Below are 20,365 nucleotides of genomic sequence, written 5' to 3' on the forward strand. Positions count from 1 at the left end.
CTAAATTGTAACTTAAACAAATTAGAATATCAATTTAAAAAGACAAAAATTCAAACCCCAAAACCCACACAGCCATGTCCCCTAGACCGTGTTTCATTAAACAAACGTGTTCCCATCGTGAAAAACTTTTAAGCCGATTGCACACGCCCGTGTGTGATAGCTACAATCTCCACACACCTGTGTGCAACCCCTCACACGCCCGTGTGGATAGGCACACACCCGTGTGAAAACTAGTGCACCTATTTTTGTGAAAACAGCATTTTAAAACCCGATTTTGCATATTTTAATGGTCAATTAAACCCGATTTAACTACGATTAACTAACATACATATACATACACCTTCAATTGAACTTATTGACATCAATTAAGCCTTAACTATATAGAACTAGACAATCAATTTCAAGCATAACAAACACCAAATAAATCAATCAAGTGGCGTACCTTAGTCTCTAGTAACCCACTATATGGAAGCTTCATTTAAACAATCGTTAGTATAAATTTCATACCTCACACACTATGTTATCAATCACCGTGTTATCAAGCAATAATAAACCGTAAATCATTCAATAATTAAACTCAAACATGCCTCAAAATTATTATAAAACCATCTAAAATAAATGTCCAATGTCCAATTACAACCAAAATTAAACTAATTCCTGGGAGTTCTACAATGCTCGATCACAGTCTCTAAAACATATAATAAAATCTCTACCAAGCCTAAATCTCTTGGAACTCTCTTGCTCGGCTCCTTAGCTCCTCAAGCCCGACGATTATCTGCACGAGTTGTGAGGGTGTGAGCTTTAAAAAGCTCAGTGAATGTTAATAAAAATGACTAGTAAATCAACATCCAAATCATGTTTAAATCACATCCAATCAATCACCAATTATCAACCATAATAATGAAACATGTCAATTTAATTTTCATATGCTTTAACAATATCAAGAATAAATTAATCATGGCTTACAAAAATCGAATGATATAACAATAATCACACATAAATATATTGGCATACACTTTGCATGGCTTAATTGAGTGATCATACATAAGAGAAATGAATCTTCGAACTCCCACAAATATCAAATACATCCACCGAGTTGAGCGGGCTGAAGCACACGCTCCCTTATAGCGCCTCAAATAACCCAATGAGTGGAGACCCATGCTCAACACTCCCTTATTTACTCTAAACAAATTAGTTCACCTAGAGCCATATGCTCACAATGTCACAAATAAAGGTGAGTACTTACAAATCCTATGGCATGCCAGCTATATCCAATGGATCCACCATACATGTTGCCAATATACTCAGTCAAAGATAGCATATAAATCAGTCATTATTGTACTCAATTTAATGTGACAAAATACTTATGTGTAACATGTAACATAGCCATTTAACATCCAATTAAATCAAGCATTTCATTTGTCATTTTCCAACATTCAATTACCAATTGTAACACCAATATATCATGATAAAAAACTCCAATAAACACGTTTTAATCATCAATATAGTTAACCTAATTAAATTGCACAAAACCACCTAAGTGCTTACTTACCATTATTCAATAAAAATTCAACTCTTGTACATATAATATCAATTTTGCAAAAATCAACCATTCAACCATAATTAATCAATTGAAATAATAAATTAAGCTACTAATTAAACATAAATGAAGGTCAATTTACCAAATCGTCCTTAGAAACACTCACCACCCAATTTATTCTACCACAAGCAAGTGATCAACTAAGCAAATCCAAGCTTCAATTCTGGTTAGCTCAATCCTCTTCAAGATTCAGAGCTTTAACAGAGATAAAATAGACATTACCACCTTTCCAATGCTATAACAAACACAAATTTTAATTAACTATACTAATCAAAATCCTCTCACAAATATACCTTATCGGATTTGTAACATCAAGTCGAAAACTCGATTCCTCACAAAATCGATCTCTCTAGCCCCACTAAACACTTTTAATCAAAAATACTAGACCAAATACACTTATACTAAGTATCAATTTCATTTTTAAATTAATTTCAAAAAATTTCAGAAATTCGGTTCATGAAGATGATGAAATTTGGATTTCTTTAAATTACCTCACAAATCATGTTTAATCATGATCAATAAGATCAATAACCTTTTAATAGATCCGTTTTGAGTTGGAACATCAATTGATTTACAAATTTCCTCTCAAAATTCAAGATCCACCATTAAAGAACCATGTGTTCTTGGAAGTAGATGACATTGATAAAAATCTTTTAATTAACTCTAAAATCATGTAAAAATGTTTCTAATAATCATAAAAACAAGTTTAGGATTGAAGATTACATTTGATTCGCTCTAAATTTGTTACATTGAAAATCTTGATTCAAGAAACTTGAGAAATTTCAGAATATTTTTGGCTTCTTTTGAGAATAATTTCAGGTAAATTGAGAGAGTATTTTGAGAAGGAAATTGGTTGGATCTATTCTTTGATGAGAGATCTTTAAAATCATGCAAAGAAAATAAATTTTAAAGTTCTTTAATCTGATGTAGAATGTGTGAAAAGTGGGTTAGATACATTAGTTTTAAAATTAAAACCACCCACCATAAATTTAAAAATTGAGAAATTTGCCTAATAGCCATTCCCACGTTTCCCTTACCTTACCATTTAATCCTTTCCCTCCAAAATTCTGAATTTTAAGGTTTATTTGCCATATAAATACTTTAAATTTTCCCTTGTTTTACAATTAAATCTTATTTAATTAATATTTAAATTTTACTCAAATTACCCCCAATAAAATTATTTTAAAATTCTTTTTCAACCCAAATTGATTATTTTCACTAATAATTATTTAAAATCTTTAAATTAATTTTTGATAATATTTTTTAGTTTTCCGAATATTGTTTAATCGATTTTAGATGAAATTAACCTCCTAAATTAAATTAAAATTACTAGAAACCTTATAAATTCCTAGTTTCACACTTGAAACTCGAAAAATATACCCGAAATTACTAGACTCAGTTTAGGGATATTACAACAACCTTTTTATTTCTCAGTTTGTAACAATCTGCCTTGGCGTGATTTATCTTCTTACAATAGCGACATCTTTTGTCTCGCTTCCTTGATGCTACCAAAATCAAGGCTTGTCTATTTTACTTGCTATCTGAACCAAACTTATTGTAGAGTTTGTCTTTGCTTAACAGATGTCTCTTCACGTACTCGAATGAGAGATTATCTCTACCATAAATCAGGGTCTCCCTGAAAGACTTGTATTAATGAGGTAAAGAGCAAAATAATAGCATAGCCTGATTTTCATCGTCAATCTGAACCTTAGCGTTATTTAAATCATTCAAAAGAGTAATAAATTGACTGATGTGATCTCTAAGGTGCTCACCTTCGTTCATGCGGAACATGTAAAATCGCTATTTCAGCACTAATCGATTAACCAGAGACTTTGTCGCATAAAGAGCTTTTAACCTTTTCCATAAGGTGAATGTCGTTTTCTCCATCAAAACCTCATGCAACACATTATTTGTTAAACATAATTGAATCGTGAATAGAGCCTTTTTATTTAACCTATCTCATTTTGATTTATCCATGTTTGCATGCTTCTTCTCTGTAAGGACCTTCTCAAGATCACTCTGAATTAAATTTGTCGTCATCCGAACTTGCCACATATTGAAATTTGTAATGCCATTGAGCTTACCAATATCAAACCTTGTTGATGCCATCTTTGAACAGATTTATTGAGGAAATTGAACTAGCTCTTGATATCAGATTGTTGGGGATAAACTCGGTTTAAGCAACGAACAAGTAAAATAACGAAAAAATTTAAAAGATCGAACACAAATATTACGTGAAAAAACTCCTTCGAAGAGGATAAAAAACCACGAGTAAAAATAATTTCACTAAAACAGAAAAAACGAAGAGTACAAAAGATGAAGATAAAACTAAACCCCAAAACCCAAAATACGAACCTTCAAAACGTAAACACAAATTTCTTTTAAAGCTTGTAAAAATCTAATACCTAGATGTGTAATGGGTTATCTTTCCAGGGTAGAAAAATGGTCTATTTATAGGCTAAATTTGTAGGTCAAATAACATTAAAATAACCTACATTGATCAGAGTTTAAGTGAGAAACTAATACTAAAATAGCCTACACTAATCAGGGTTTAAGTGAGAAACTAAAAACAGAGTTTAACTGGGAGAAGAAAAGCCGAAAATACGATGCATAACTCCATAAAGTGTTTTATTTTATTACCGATTTAATATTAAATGAATTATAATTGATTGATTCAATTAATTAGATTTTACTAATAATATTAGTTAAGCTAATTTCAATAAAAAGTTTTAAGGGAGATGAGGGACTTGAATGAGAAATAAATCATTAGAAAAATTAAATACATCGTGAAGTGAGTAATTTCAATATAAAATGAAAGGGTATATACGTAAAAAAAAGAAGAAGAAGATTCTATTTTCAATGCATATAATTAATCAAATAGGAATCATTGAGATAATTACTTGTGAAATAAACATTAGATAATATATGCATGATGTGGTCTTGAAATTTATTTCAAACATAATCGTGTTAATATGAAATATTAGGTTAGATTGCATTGGGAGGTGAAGGTCCAGCATATTTACCGACAGGGTGGATGCGTTGGCTGCACATGCTATCCACCGACCGATTGGATATTATGGATTGCTGCAACCACCGGCTAAGGTATTGCCAGTTGTACATAAAAATTTGGATGAAATAGAGAGGTCACGTCTGGTTATTGTATCTTCTCATTTTCACCAAAGAAAAAAAATTTAAGTTTCATTAGTAAATAATGTATTAGAATCATCAATTCTTTGTAGTTGGAAACTGAAACACTATAAGGTTGTATAATTTTTTTTTGTAATTTAATATTTTCATGCTATTTTAATTTATATAATTTATAGATTGTATTTTTTATAATTTATTTAACTTAATTATAGATAAATAATGCCAAAAGATTATTATAACAGTCAATAATAACATAGAAATGAACTCAAATACCATTCCTTGGATTCCAAAAACCCTTATTTAGCATCCAGTATGTGTTTTTAACTGAAAAGACACCGGACATAGTACGAGACTATGATTTGAAATTCGGACCAGAAGAAACCATAGGTGGTGGAACACTAATGATGCGTTAGATGACATCTTCTAGCAACCATACCCGAAAAAAAAAATCAAGATTCCAAGTACCATTTCCTAATACCATCTCATTCACCTTACAATCAAAGTTAATATTTGCATGGTCTGGGATATGTTTGATTAAAGGTCCTACATTAGGAACCCAAGTGTCATACCAAACACAAACAATACATCCATCACCCATTAGCCAAATCATATTATCTCGTAATAAAGGCTACACCTTAGCAATGGATTTTCACATAAAGGAGCTTCTACTCCTTATGATACACTCTGGCAAACTCTCGTTCATTCCATACTTCGCTTTAAGGACCTTAACCCATAAGGCATCAGCCTTAGTGACAACATTGTAGCTGAGTTTCGTCATGAAGGCTTTATTTTGGTTGCTCAGACAACAAATCCCAAAACCTCCACATGATCTCGGTTGAAAAATGTTGTCCCACCTAACTAACGACATTTTCCTTTTCCCCTCAAAAGTACCCCAAATAAACTGCCTTGCCATTTCTTCTATTGTGTCACAAACTCCTTTTGGGATCATTATTGACTGCATGAAATAACTTGGAATAGATAACAATACTGATTGTGCTAGAGTGACCCTCCCCACAAATGAGAGTTTTTTTTTGGCATCCCAACTAGAGAGTTTATTGCGGACTTTTTCCACCAAAAAAATTTAAAGTACTTTTAGTTACCCTTTGGTGGAAAAGAAGAACTCTCAAATAGTGGCCCAAATCATGAACTTTTTAAAAGCTAAGGATGATGCTAATCTTCCCTCTTAAATCCTCCTTAACATTGGCAAAGTAAAAAAGATTTTTTTTCCTAGCATTAACCTTATGTTTCGAGAGGTCACAAAAATTACCCAAAAAAATTTTAGGAGACCATTGTGCTTCAAATTAGCTTTTTTTAAAAATCACTAAATCATCTGCAAATAATAAGTGTTAAAGATCTAGAGTTCATCGTGATAACCGAATAGGATTCCATTCCCTTGATGAGATGGCAGAATGAAAACAATGTCCCGGCCATTCCATGCCCAGAACGAAAAGATATGGAGATAAGGGAAAACCTTTAAGAATTCCCGTTACATGTTTGAATTTAGTAGTCGGAACTCCATTCCACAAAACCTGCATAGAAGACGTCGAGATGGCAAACATAATAATCTGTATTAAAATGTTAGGGATATTTACCTCTTTGAGTGAGGCCTCTGCAAAGTCCCAACGCACCCTATCATAAGCTTTCTCCAAGTCTATCTTAATAGCCATCCATTGGAGAGTCTTCTTGGTTTTCATAGAATGCAAAACTTCCTGCGCAATTACAACATTATCAATAATACTTCTCCCCGTTATGAAACCCACTTGCTGTTGACTTATAATCTTTGGGGAAAATACTCTTGAACTGGTTTGCAATAACCTTCATAACTAGCTTATATAATACTGAGCAGAGGCTAATTGGTCTAAATTGCATGAGATTTTCAGAATTCAAAACTTTAGGTATTAAGACGATAAGGGTATTATTGAATTCTGAATCTATAATACCTCCCTAAAAGATCTTCCTGACCCATTCACAAATGGCTTCTCCAATATTTTCCCACTACTTTTGAAAAAGCAATGCATGAAGCCATCACTTCTTAACACTTTCAGTGGAGCCATATTAAAGAGAGCATTCTTGATTTCTTCATTTGAAGTAGATTTTCCAAGAAATTCTACGTCTTCGAGATCAAGTCGCGGTAAAGCATTTGAAGGCAAGTTACCTAGTGGGCCTAGTACTTCTCCGTACAATCTTTAAAATAAGTTAACTGCTTCAGATTTAAGGTCCTCAGGTTTGAAAACCCACTCACTATTTGAATTTTGCAAAGTAGTTATTTGATTGAAGTTTCTTCTCTGGATCGTACACCTACGAAAGTATTGTGTATCTCGATCCCTAATCTCAACCACTCGCATCTTGATTTTTGTTTCCAAAGCATTTCCTCATGGTAAAGGACATTCTCAAGCTCCTCCCGAATCTTCAGTTCGAGAAGGGCTAGAGAGTTAGATCCAGAAGTGTCCATGACCTGTTGTATACTGGAAAGCTTATGGATTAACTACTTTTTATGATTGTTAATATGTCCATAAACACACTTATTCCAATCCTTGAGTCTATCAGTGAAACAAGCAATCGTATTAGACATATCACCATCAAAGCTCCAGTTATTCGTCACAAACTCTAAAAAATTCAAATGCTTCAACCACCCAACTAATAATCGAAAGGGTCAACCCTTTAAAAAAGTGGACTCCGACTATAAATTAAAAAGAAGTGGTTGATGATCCGATTTAATTCTTGGAAGATTGGTTACCAAATAGTTAGGAAAAGACTCCACCTAAGCTTCATTCCCCAATGCCTGATCCAGTCTCTCAAAAAGATTGCCCCGATGCCACGTAGAAGGAGGTCCCTTAAACCCTAGGTCATGAAGTTAAGCCTTATCCACAAACTCGCCGAAAAAAGGACATCTTTGCCCTCTCACATGACCATTTCTTTTATCATCGACGAGAGTATGACATTAAAATCCCCGATGGCCATGCATGGAAAACACCCTGACAGAATAGACAACTTAAATCCCTCTAGAGTAAACTTCTTTTCTATCTATCAGGACTACAATACACAAAGGCGATAAAGATCAGTTGTGATTGGAGAATGGAACAAATGCAGATCAGAATAAATTGGGGATGATTTCCAACCACCTCTACATTAATTAATTCTTTCCAACCTAACTAGATACCTCCAAAAAAGCCAATGGCTTCCACTCGATGAGATTTTCTCAGACTCAAATTTGCAATAATAACATCAGCTTTAGCCTCACTAACTCTTAGCTTAAGAAGGCTAACTATATCCAGTTTGTATTCTGTATTGTACTCACAAAAAATTCTTAGGAATTTTACATTTGGGCACCCTTGCACATTCCAAGATAAAATTGATAAATTCATAATAAATTGAAAAAGAGAAGGAATTAACTTACTACCGACTAGTGACAACATTTTCTGGTCGCTCCCTTTCTTCCTTTGGCAAGTTCTTAATAACTTGCCCATCCAATTCTGAAGAAATAAGGTCCGCTACCATTTTCATGGATTCAGCAAAGGAAACCCGAGAACTTCTGGATGCCTTGAACCTATTACCTAGACATTTTAGAGTTTTATTAATTTTCCACCCTTCTTTTGAGCCGAAAGCTTTGAATCCACTCCCTCTACCATTAACTGTAAGGAATGATTTTTTGAGATGGCCAAACTGTCTCCAACAGCGTCTCTTGATAAATTCAAGTGGGTATTCTCTTTAAATACTACCGCCATGTGATTTTTAGCATCCAAAATCCCTTCATTCACAGCCACATCAACTTCCATCACCTCCTCGGAAGTCGGATTAAAATGTAAAAAATAATCATTTTGGAAGTCGATAGGGATTGAATGAAATATATCCACGCCATCTGTGACAATTATAATCGTAGAAATAGATGAAGAAGAAGAAAAAATTGTAACAGATTTACTTGAAAACTAGAGCGAGCTTACTCAAAGCATTGGACGGCCAAGTGCCATGATCATTGACGGCCTTGGCCTTTGTTAAAAATTTAACAGTCTTGGCCTTTGTTAAAAATTTAACAGTTGGCTCCAACCCATTATTATGTTCAACAAATAATTGGCCCTTAAGAGAACTTTTGAATTTGGGTTTTCGAACCTGGCTGAGATTTTGAGCCCCCATCAATTGGCTTAAATTTTCTTTCCTCAAATATTCAACTACTGAAGATTGTTTCGTTGGATGCTACCCTAAATTTCCATTAGTAATTTCTTTCCCATACCTCTTCAGATATGGCGTGATTTCTTTCCCTAGATTTTCCTCCAACATTTCAAAATATAGATTTATTAAAGATGAAACCTCGATCTCGATGATTTCTCCTCAAATCCAGACTTTCCTAATTTGTTAAGCTCCCGAGAAGTGCATTTGGTTCTCCTCTCCACCAGCATCTAGGGGTCGAACTCCCCTTTCCTGGCCGCCGTATTTTCCTGTATGGTTTTAGCTGACGAAACCACTCCTCCAGGAAGCTGATGTTTTTAGACTATGTGGACAAGAATCCTTGTTATGCCCATAATTCCCATACGAGAAACACACCACCGGTAGGCTCTCATACTCCATTCTTTGAATATTTCCGTTGATTATAACTTTTAAGATCAAGGGTTTATCTAGATTTGCATAAACTGCCATACGCGCATACCATCCTCTCGCCCTACTGTTTGTGTTAAAGTCCAACTTAGTCACTTAGCCAACCATCCCCCCAATATCCCATAAAACCTCCTTCTTGTAAAGGTAATTAGGAAGACCTGAGAACCTAACCCAAGTGAGAACCTTATTGGGGTATGGTATCACTGGATTAAAGTCGATTGACTAGGGTTGGATTGTTAAATATTTCCCAAAAATGAGCCAAGGTCCTTGTGTTAATATTTTCTCATAGTCATCAAGACTTTGGAATTTAGCTAAGAAATAGCCATTTTCAATGTCCATCAATTGAAAAGGCTTGGATGGTCTCCCAATTCCATAGAGTTTGTTTTGCAAAGCCACAAACCCAATATTTCTTCCAAGCAACTTGAAAACTACTGAAATGGACATTTCATTGACAAGAAGTTGATGTATTCTTTTGGAGAATTCAATTAAAGGAATACCATTAACCACTGACTTCTTAACATCCCCTTCAAGGAGAGAAAATTCCCCATCAGCATGTTCAACTCCACTCACTCCGTACTATTCAAGAGAACCTTTCCCTGATACCATATCCTTCCAAGACAAGGTTGGTGTTGGCGTTCAATCCACAACCATCACATCCTCTGAATTGGCTGCCGATTCCTTAAAATAGACCTTCTTGGTACTTGGATCATCAGGAGGGCTATCTCCTTCAGCATTGCTTAACTATCACCTGATCGACATTGTTAATCTATCCTTAATTAACATGAAATTATCGTTGATAGTCAATGAAATTTTATTTTAATAAGGGATCTTCAACTAAAAAGGGTTATTGTGATTGAAATATATATGTGCACATATTAATTTATGTGATTTAAGTTGATTACTAACTACTATTTAATTTAAATTAAAATAAAATTATGTTGTATAAAAAAATTTAAAGTGTGAGCATTATATGTTTAGATGGAAAAGTTTTCGAACAATGGAAAATACTTATCCAAATATTAAAAATATAAGATTTGTTTTACATGAAACAATGCACCCTACATTTAGTTCTACCTTACACCATTAATAGAAATGCATGCTCTCATATTTACTATAACATAATTTTGTTAATAATTTTTTAAAGGATTAATAGTTTATACATTAAGTTTTAGTATTTTATTAAAGGAAAGGTTTCACTTAAATTATTTAAATTTGATTAATTTTACACCATTTTATAATCATTAAATCAAAATGAATATATAGCTTAGATCAAATTAAAATCTTTAATTTACATTAAAACCTTTTATTAAACATTTACCATTAATTTCCCATTTCCTCTCCACGGTAAACCAAAACTTATGGATATCACTATGTTGATATACTCCTAAATTGCATTATTTTCTCTGATTAAAAATATATATAGTACACCTTTTCCTTGCAAATATACGACTAAATTAGCTATATATGTCAAAACAAAAATTATTGGCCAAATAGGTCGATTTTTGAAAATTTAGGGAAATAGACCATTTTTGGAGAGAGAGTAGAAAAGTGCGCCTAGTTGGACGCGCTTTCTCTTTAAATTGTATTTTCTGAATTTTTTAATATAATTAGTTTCTTTAGTTAGATGGTTAAATACTAGTGGAAACCCACGGTCCGAATCCATTAGTATGGAACATTTTCTTTTCCAAGTGAAATCCTCTAGTATATGAAAGAGTGAAAAAGTGCTTTCGTTGTTGTGGAATAAGAAGCCTTCGTATCTTAATACATGTATGAAAGATCATTTCCACCGATACTGACAAGATTATTTTATGGGGCAATGGAGATGCTCTAAGCATGCCATTAGTTATGTATCAACGTTCCAACAAAAATACTTGTATGCATCAAACTGCCTGGGTTTGGCGGGGTAAATGCATTAAAAAGGGGAAAATTTTAGCGGACAGTGCGATATTTTAGTAGGTAAATTAATGCCTCAGGTGGTGAAAGAATCATCGTATGCTCCAGATAGATTATTACAGTCCATACTTGGGATTCAGGTATCCACTTCAAAGGAAACTTGTCTAAAATTACCTATAGGTGGGAGGGGTTGAGTCATCGATGTGAGATGGGTCTAGAAAAAAAGGGGTTCTAGTTATAATCCGGAAACGATTCGTGTATATATTTCACAGAAACGCGAAATCAAAGTAGGTGATAAAGTAGCCGGAAGGCATGGAAATAAAGGGATCATTTCAAAAATTTTACCAAGATAGGATATGCCTTATTTGCAAGACCTGTTGATATGGTCTTCAACCCATTAGGACTTCACGAATGAATGTAGGACAGCTATTTGAATGCTCGCTTGGTTTTTTTTTTAGTCTCAAGTTCAATTCCTCTCTCACTTACATTTATTTTTTTTATTTCATTTTGTTTTAAGCTTTTTATATTTTTAATTAATGTTTTTAACATATTAGCTCCTTTGGTGAAATGATTAAATAATAATAATAATCTCATCCTTAAGACTCAAGTTCAATTCTCATTTTCTAAATACATTTGTAATTTTTATTTCATGGTATTTCAAGCTTTCTTTTAATTTTAATTAATAAATATATTATTTTCAAATTTTTATTTTAATTAATAACTCTTTTATACATAAAATCAAATAATAAATATGAATATTATTATTTTTAATAAATATAATTTTTATATGTGTAATATTTATTTTTCAATCCATATCATGAGTGTAGCAAATTTTAGTATTATATATTATTGCATGTGTATTTAAAATATTTCACATATAAAAATATCTAAAATACCATACCCAAAATGTAGATGAAAAATAATGATATTTGAAATATTTTACATATAAAAATAATAATTATATTTGAAATAATGACTTCATTTTATAATATTAAAATCATCATACCCACAATATGTGTAGAAAATAAATATTTGACATATAAAGAAAAATATATAAAAAATTTAGTTGAAGCTTATATTATATATAAAGGAGTTATTAATTTCAAATATGTTTAACATAATGATATATGTAAAATATATTTTTATTATATAATTACATATTTATTATTTGATTTTATTAATAAAGGAGTTATTAGTTAAAAAGATTAATTAAAAATAAAAAATTGAAAATAATATATTTATTAATTAAAAAAGTTGAAAATAATATGAAATAAGAATTACAAATGTGTTTATAAAAGAGGAATTGAATTTGGTTCTCAAGACGAAATCATTATTATTTAATTATTTAATTAAAGGAGCTGATGTATTAAAATATAAAAATCTTAAAATAAAATGAAATAAAAAAATATAAATGTGAGTGAGAGAAGAATTTGAGGACAAAACCATCTAACCAAAATAAAATAATTATATTAAAAAAAAGCTAGAAAATGCAACTAGTGTTTCCCATAATTGAATATATTTTTACATATATGACTAATTACGAAAAAAACATTTGCTACGCTAATAATATAAAATGCATCAAAAACGTTATAACACGTGGGAAAATCTTGTCGGAGATGGGACAGTGTTGTTCTCACCACACCTAACACTGTTCATAACTTAGGGTTCTAAGGAGATCCCCTTCTTGGAATTTTCTCATCCATTTGTTACTCTTCCAAACACCTCCAAAATATAAAATTTCTTCTCTCTCCACGCTCCACACATTCTCTTCAATTTCAATAAATTAAATCTTTTATGAAATGTTTCTCTTCTTCTTCTTCCATACTTCCTTTCCCTTCATCCTCCTCCTCCGTCCTAGTACTTCCCAAAAACATGTCTCCGATTTCAACTCTTTCCCACCCTCTAGTCTTCAAATTCAATCTTAATTCTTCACCTAAGCTTCTTAAATCGTTTGACCCAGAGTTTTTCCTCCACCTCCGAACCCGCAAAACAAGTTCTCTTGGAGGAATTTTGACCGACAAAACTGGGGTGCGCGACTCTTCAAGAACTATGATTAAAACTTCTGTGTTAAAGGAGTCTAGGGACAGAGACGATGGGATTCAAGCGCTTGAACAAGAAGTAGAAGGTTTCATTGACGGATCAATGCGGGTTCAAGGTTTCGAGTCCACTTTGAATCGTCTGGTGAGTCTATTTGTTTCTATATATTTGGATATATTTATTTGGGCGTGTAATACTTTCCATGTTTACTGAGATGGAGGTTTTGGGTTTGTTGGGTGATAGAGCAAGTGGTTGGTGTCAGCTTTGTTTGGTGGGGTGATACTTTGGAGGCATGACGCGGAGGCTTTATGGATGGCGATGGGGTCGATTGTGAATGCGGTGCTCTCAGTTGGACTGAAACGGTTGCTGAATCAGGAGCGGCCAGTGGCCGGCCTTAAGTCCGACCCTGGGATGCCATCTTCTCATGCCCAATCCATATTCTTCACTGTCGTCTTCGCTATAGCTTCATGTGAGTAAGCCCTTGCTTTCACTTTCGCTTTAGACTGCCAAAACTGAGCGTAAGTTTTTAACGTAGTTCTGTATTTGGTATTTCACAGTATTGGAATGGCTAGGAAATAATGCACTTTCAGTGGGCATTTCCGTTCTGGCTCTGGCATTTGGTTCATATCTTGTAAGTAAAAATTCTGAAAACTATATTAAAAAGATTAGTCTTGGTTGTTTTAGCAGTAGAAAAAAGCTGTGATTTCTGAAGCTTGTGAAAATTGCATCTAATCTAGTTGCTGGTTTACAGTCATGGCTTCGAGTGTCACAAAAGCTTCATACGATGAATCAAATTCTTGTGGGTGCTGTGGTGGGTTCCATTTTCTCAGTTTTATGGTACCTGTCATGGGATGCTGTTGTTTTGGAAGCATTTAGCTCCTCGCTGTGGGTAAGGGTCATTGTTCTTTTGGCTTGTGCTGGATTTGGCCTAGGCTTTCTTACATATGTGATACAATATTGGCTCCAGGATGAAAGATAGACTATGTATTTGCTTTGTAAACCAGTTTTATTAATACAAGTCATTTGATTCCATCTCAACAGTTTCAAACTGTCAGAAATGCTTAGTCATCACAAGCTCTGGCATAAGAAAACAATGTATTTGGAACTATTGACACTATTTGTCTTTACAGAGCACAAAAGAGAAACATAAACATGAATTCCTTGAACCCCAAATATCATTGACTGGTTAATGCAATTATGTTTGGGGCTTACTTTATAATCTTTAAGCTGCATTTAGTCATTTTAACTGAAATGCTTTGGAAGCATGAGCGGCTTCTAACGGGCTCTTTGTCATCGTCTCCATTGCAAACAACACAAATCAAGTAGTAATTGTTGTATGCTCAACGCAACGTCCTTATCATCCTCAATCCATTCTCCATTTGCTTCTAATAGCATTACATCTCCAGTAAATGGTGTTGCCAAATTTTCATGTTCCTTGAAGTTTATCCCCTTGTGAACTCCTAGAAGTTGCCGTCCAGCTGTCTTTTACCATCTTGTCACATTCCTTATCCAGCATCTATCTTGAAGTTCTTCCACCGTTTTTTCTTCTTAGTCTTGGGAAATAAAAGGATTGGACAGTGTTTGATGCAATAGTTGGTTCCACAAAATCAATTCCTGATGGGAAAAGATTGCTCCATGCTTCATTGAAGAAACATCTGTCAGGTGTTTCTTATATGAACTCATCGTTGAAACCATAGTTTGACCAGCGTTTGATGCAATAGTTGGTTCCGCAAAATCAACTCCTCATGCGAAACGATTTCTCCATGCTTCATTGAAGAAGCATCTATTAGGTGTTTCTTATATGAACTTATCATTGAAACCATAGTTTGACCACGTGAAGGAACCTCCTCAAAGATCGCATTCCATGATTTTACAGTCATCAGTAAGGCTGTTGGAATCACCGAAGATGAAAGAACAAATCCATCTTTAATCATGCTCCCATTCCACGTGTGCGCGGATAATGTTTTTTGAAGGAGTAAAGCTCGTCACATTAGCTGACCACCATAGACCCAAGCCTCTACACGCTACAACCGAAACAACATACAATTAATCTTAAACCACATTTGATTCCTAATTTTCTCCACCTTCGATCGTTTCTGTTTGGTCTCCATCCGAAACACAATGGAGGGACTATTCTTTTTCCGAAGCTCTAGCTAGAATTGCCAAAGTTTGTCCAAGCCTTTCACAATTCCATGCCATGATACTCGCACGATCCATGGGCTCTTCCCCCGTAGTCTTTTTCAGAAACCCTCACGGTTCAAAACAACTTGAGAATTCAGCAGAGCACAACCAGAGTGACACAAGTCCAGCCTAGTCGCTGAATGATACCTAGTTGCTGCTGTTAAATACAGCTTTCAACAAGAAACAATTCGGCTTATGCTTATGTATATAGAAATAAATACGGAAATCAAAGTACTGTTGATAAATGGGAGGGTAATCCAAAGCATTTCTAGGGTATCACTGTGTCTAAGCGTGGAATTTACATATAAGGAAATACGACTTTTTTCCTTTAAAGGGAAAGAAAAATCCAGACATCTTTGAGATTTTAGAATTGCTAGCAAAAATTACATTTGTTATTTTGTAGAGAAAGGAGTTACTTCAAAATCTCAAATCACTTATATTTAGAACTGAATTGGCCCCGAAGATAATCAATTTTTATAACTCCATTTTACTTTTGAAAGATCGTACATTTGCCGGAACATCCCAAACAAAATTTCATTCAATCAACAGGTTAATAATTTCACACATGCCACTGATGAGTCTTGCACAGAAAAGATATCTGCCTGAAACGATTAGAGACCTAAAAGCAAATCCATGAAGGTTTTATGTGCGTAACGCACACAATAGGCCAAAATTGGGTTAAACAAAGGCCACATGAAAATTTATCGACTCACAGACTGCCAAGGAACAGAACAATTAGTAGTACTCAAAAACTATTATTGATGGTACTGCACATCCTCCGATCGCTCATGGCAGTTTGGACTGCTATTCACAGGAATGAATGTAAGCATATCTTATTTTCTCTCCAACGATGACAGATTCTCGTAGCTCTAGTGATTGAATAGTAATCACTTAGCTGCATCATCAGGATTAGAGGCCTGAGGAACATTACCCGAAGATGATCCTTTACCTGTTGGGAGGTAAGACCAAGCCAAGGCTGCTGTCCCAAGGGTAATTGCAGTGGCAATTGAACCCCATACCCATCTCTGCCTTCTTTTCTTCTTTTGTCTCTCTCGCCGTGCCATCTCTGTACAAAACAATGAAACAGAACAAAATAAGGTAAACATACAGCATCATATTCTTAAGTAAATCCGCAGCTTGCTGCATATTTCAACAGAGAGAATCAGACTAAAGAAACTAGTTGAAAAAGAAGTCCTGCATTCTTTTTTCCCAAACAATTGGTTATGCAACTTTAAGAAATAAGGATATAGCACTCACCTACAGCCTCCTGGTTCCTCTGAGACATTTCCTGATTAACAGCCTCATAGTAGTGTAGTCGGTCCAACAATCGGGCGATTTCAAAGTTTTTTGAGTCAATTTGAGCTTCCATCTCCATCTCCATCTCTGCCCTTGCAATTCCCCTTCCAACGGTTAATGATACAAATCGTGCAACATCTGCTTGCTGCCTCAGTTCTTCAGCTTGATTCACCAGCTCATCATCTGTCACATCAATAGGATCTGCAGGCAGTGACAATCCCACAACAGCTAACTCTTGGCTGATTCTTTTCCACATATGTAGCATCTTATTTAGAGCTTCTTCTGCCTGCTTCCTCTTCTCTATTTCCATGAGTAAGCTGAGTCTTATTTCACGTGCTTCAGCTTCAGTGTCACGATGAATGGATTGTGATCCACTCTCAGAGGATAATTCTGAGTGAAACAAGAGATCCAAGTAAAAATTCTATAACAGCCACAAAAATCATTGCACTCAGCCCTTTTCTAAATGAAGCACTACCTATGGTAAAGTTTTTCATATTTCTCAATATTTCAACAAAAATGTTCAGGTTCCAGGCAAGCTGGGATACACATAAATATGCACACATGACTTTCACTGTTAAGTCATTAGTTATCATGTAATCAAGAGACAAGGCATTTAAAGAAAGGCTAGCACAATCATACTATCACAGCCTGAGATACATCATATTTAAAAAAAATAAGCGCAACCATGCAAAAAAATTAATTTCTAGCAAAAAAACCAAGCACCTATATTTAAATATATGCAGTTATACGTGATCACATTCAGATGAAAACAAAACTGTACATACCGTCCCAAGCATCAAAAAACTCTACCCCTGATGTAGCAAGCCTTGCAGCACTTTCTGCCCCAATATCATCATCTACATCGGTATTAGTTGTGGCACTCATTGATTCCTTTGGATCAAAGAAATCTTCACTTTCATCATATCTGTCCAAGTTCAACAAATGAAGCTTTACCTCGGCAATATCACTAGGCATACCATTATTCATTTGGCTCTTTCCGACTTTCTCATTACTGCTCCCAAATCCAACATCATGGACACCATTCCTGCGTTCATCTTGAATGGAGCCAGAATGGACACCATTCGCCTGTTCTACTTTAATAGGACCATTATTGACACCATTCCCATGCCCCTCTTCATCAGGTTCATGAATGCTAAAATTAAAAGAACCATCGTTAGATAGATCAACAGACTTGGTTTCTGTCAGCTTCGCCTTCCCATTAACCTCACTTTCTTCAATGGTTTTCTTCTGAGATGATACATTGTTTTCAGAAAAGCTCTTCAGAAGGCGAGGCCCACGACGCTTGTGATTGATGATGTAAGGTGAAGGGGGAAAAGAAGATGGTGAATCAGGTAGTGGAGTTGCCTCAGGAGTAGCATAGAGGGCAGGTGACGATATTTGGGGATGATTAATCTTCCTTTCAGTTACTGATGTACTATTCATCCTCTCCAGCTTTGAATTGGGTATAAGCTTTGGCTTGGGAATAGGTGGTTTCATGTTAGGACCAGATTTGTCAACAGATTTCGAAGCTCCAGGTTCTATTAACCTATCCAAAGCTATAGCAGTAAAAGTCGGCATGGCTCTGCATAATAATAATAAAAAGAAGATGAAGTCAACAAACCCATATCTATCATTTTCTTAGGAAACAGAAGGGAAGAAGAAAATCTCATTGTTGCTACAAGTGATAACATTCTAATTTCAACGAAATGGAGAAGATCCACTCAATTAAACTTGTGGTTGCTAACTTTTTGTTGTATCAAACCAGCTAGAAACCCCAATATTTTACGCCTGCCCCTAATTGGAGCTGGGAGCTAAGTACAACCATCCAAACCCTAAATCCATACGTGAGCCAAAATTAGTGTGATCCCTCTGCCAATCACTCAAATCAACAACCAGGATAATTGTAAAAGGGAAAAAAAAGAAGAAGAAGAGTAAAACAGACCAAACAATCTTAAATTCAAATACACACATTTATTCAGCACTTCAGCTATACTGCTACAAAAAGATGTTTTTTTCCTTTTAAGTAAAACCAAAACCTATATGCTGATTTTGAATAAGAAAGCATATAGCTAAATTAAATATGAAATTGTGTAGATAAATTAAAGCCCCCATATAAATATAACTAACTGAAAAATTGAAACCAAAACAAAGCTACCAGACACATGAGAATTCCACCTAATTTAACAGCAACCAAACATAACGAAAAGGAGAAAAAGGATATCTTCTAAATTGACAATTGTCAATCATCTACTTTGACTATTTGATGAATTAAAAAGGGATATCTACGTTAACGATGCAAAACTCGATTACTTTGCGAAGGCTCCGTTTGGAAGCAGAGAAAAGTTAAAACAAATGAACGAGAAAAACCGCAATGGATCCCTAATATAACATAGGTACACCAGCTAATTCAAAAACTGGAAAAAAAGATGAAAAATTAACGAAAAACCTCAAAAGAAATAAAAGAAATCATTAAAGAAAAGAGAGCTTTATTACCTACTAGGATGCTAAGAAAAATATAATCCTTCAAGAAGAAACCCTAGGCGCAAGCGGCGGAGGATTCGATGGCGCGAGGAGAGGGAATAGGAGAGATCAGATTAGAGCGCGTGAAGTGAAGACATAAAACGGGGATTTCATTATCATTTACTTTAAATTTTCTGTTTCTATTTATACAGAAAAATAAAAAAAGAAAATATAAATCTGCTTCTGTGATCTTCTGGAACTCGCAGAAAACCTGTTCCCCAAGTTATTATCTTCGCCTCCACTTCTCTCCGCAAAAATTTCAAAAGGCTGGGGGTTTGGGGAAATGTCGGGTTTGACCTTGATTGGGGATGTAGGGTTGAGTTTGGAATGTATTTATGTTGGGAGAGGGTTCCAAAGTGTTAGGAAATGTTTTTGTTTCGTGGGCTCACACGACATCGTTTTCGCGGGATTTCTACCTTTTTGTTTCTTGATACATAGTGCAAAATTATGAAAAGAGTGGGGGGCGTGGGGTCAGCAAATGAATTCACTGACCGCGGCAAAATTAAGCAACGGACCCTCTTTATTTATTTAGTTTTAGTTGTTGATATTTCAAATTCCAACAAGAATCTTGTGATGATTTGATGTAATCATAAATAAATAAATAAAGAGGAACTTTTGGAATCTAGAAAATGTCATCCTCCACAATTCTATCGAATCAACTACTAAATTGGGCTCATCACCATTCTACGGACCACGGGTTTAAGATTTCAACAGCGAACAAAGGCCCAACATACGTATAATTGGCCAGGCCGGGCCTAGTAAAAACATTTACTCATTTTTTAGACTTGGGCCTAGCCCGTTGTATTAAAATTTTTTATATAAAAATAAATTTAAAAAATATAATACTTTAAATATACTAAAAAAAAATAAAACAATAATTATATAATATCCAAACAATAACAACAAAAAAGTAGCAATATAATACCAAAATGATAGCAAAACAATGAAAAACTAGTAACAAAACAATTAGAAAAACAACAACAGGTTCTTTTTTTTACAAATTTGGGTTGGGCCAAGCCCAAGTAAAAAAATTACTCAAGGCTTGGCCCGTTTTTAAGCCTATTTTTTGAGTTTATACTTTTGCCCAAACCCTTCCACTTT

General features: G+C 34.4%; 2 protein-coding genes across 5 annotated transcripts; one reads left to right on the plus strand and one right to left on the minus strand.

Annotated features, from left to right (window-relative positions):
- Positions 1–8,937: 8,937 nt before the first annotated feature.
- On the plus strand, positions 8,938–14,305 carry LOC105763267 (lipid phosphate phosphatase epsilon 2, chloroplastic). 3 transcript variants are annotated; one of them, XM_052624734.1, is made up of 5 exons: positions 8,938–9,291; positions 13,191–13,411; positions 13,511–13,736; positions 13,825–13,898; positions 14,019–14,305. In XM_052624734.1, exons 2-5 carry the CDS (start codon positions 13,280–13,282, stop codon positions 14,244–14,246), a joined length of 660 nt encoding a protein of 219 aa, XP_052480694.1. In that variant the 5' UTR covers positions 8,938–9,291; positions 13,191–13,279; the 3' UTR covers positions 14,247–14,305. The 3 variants fall into 3 exon arrangements, with proteins under 3 accessions (XP_052480694.1, XP_052480693.1, XP_012436867.1); XM_052624733.1 differs by lacking the exon at positions 8,938–9,291 and having other exon boundaries at positions 12,744–13,411; positions 14,005–14,154; XM_012581413.2 differs by lacking the exon at positions 8,938–9,291 and having other exon boundaries at positions 12,760–13,411.
- Positions 14,306–15,956: 1,651 nt separating this feature from the next.
- LOC105763266 (uncharacterized) lies at positions 15,957–19,578 on the minus strand. Of its 2 annotated transcripts, XM_052624732.1 has the most exons (5): positions 19,238–19,578; positions 18,490–18,576; positions 17,530–18,326; positions 16,706–17,134; positions 15,957–16,514 (listed from the first exon to the last, which is right to left on the minus strand). In XM_052624732.1, exons 3-5 carry the CDS (start codon positions 18,320–18,322, stop codon positions 16,336–16,338), a joined length of 1,401 nt encoding a protein of 466 aa, XP_052480692.1. In that variant the 5' UTR covers positions 18,323–18,326; positions 18,490–18,576; positions 19,238–19,578; the 3' UTR covers positions 15,957–16,335. The 2 variants fall into 2 exon arrangements, with proteins under 2 accessions (XP_052480692.1, XP_012436866.1); XM_012581412.2 differs by lacking the exon at positions 18,490–18,576.
- Between the last annotated feature and the right edge of the window lie 787 nt (positions 19,579–20,365).

Source organism: Gossypium raimondii, chromosome 12, assembly GCF_025698545.1.
Source record: "Gossypium raimondii isolate GPD5lz chromosome 12, ASM2569854v1, whole genome shotgun sequence".
NCBI classification, from domain to species: Eukaryota; Viridiplantae; Streptophyta; class Magnoliopsida; order Malvales; family Malvaceae; genus Gossypium; species Gossypium raimondii.

Bases quoted from the DNA above. Each gene is read 5' to 3' on its own strand.
- LOC105763267 (XM_012581413.2), top strand. From the start codon at position 13,025: ATGAAATGTTTCTCTTCTTCTTCTTCCATACTTCCTTTCCCTTCATCC. The intron at 13,737-13,824 runs GTGAGTAAGCCC...GGTATTTCACAG, and splicing joins CGTCTTCGCTATAGCTTCAT to TATTGGAATGGCTAGGAAAT. The intron at 13,899-14,018 runs GTAAGTAAAAAT...GCTGGTTTACAG, and splicing joins TGGCATTTGGTTCATATCTT to TCATGGCTTCGAGTGTCACA.
- LOC105763266 (XM_012581412.2), bottom strand. From the start codon at position 18,322: ATGCCGACTTTTACTGCTATAGCTTTGGATAGGTTAATAGAACCTGGA. The intron at 17,135-17,529 runs GTATGTACAGTT...TGTTTCACTCAG, and splicing joins GTTTTTTGATGCTTGGGACG to AATTATCCTCTGAGAGTGGA. The intron at 16,515-16,705 runs GTGAGTGCTATA...TGTTTTGTACAG, and splicing joins GAGGAACCAGGAGGCTGTAG to AGATGGCACGGCGAGAGAGA.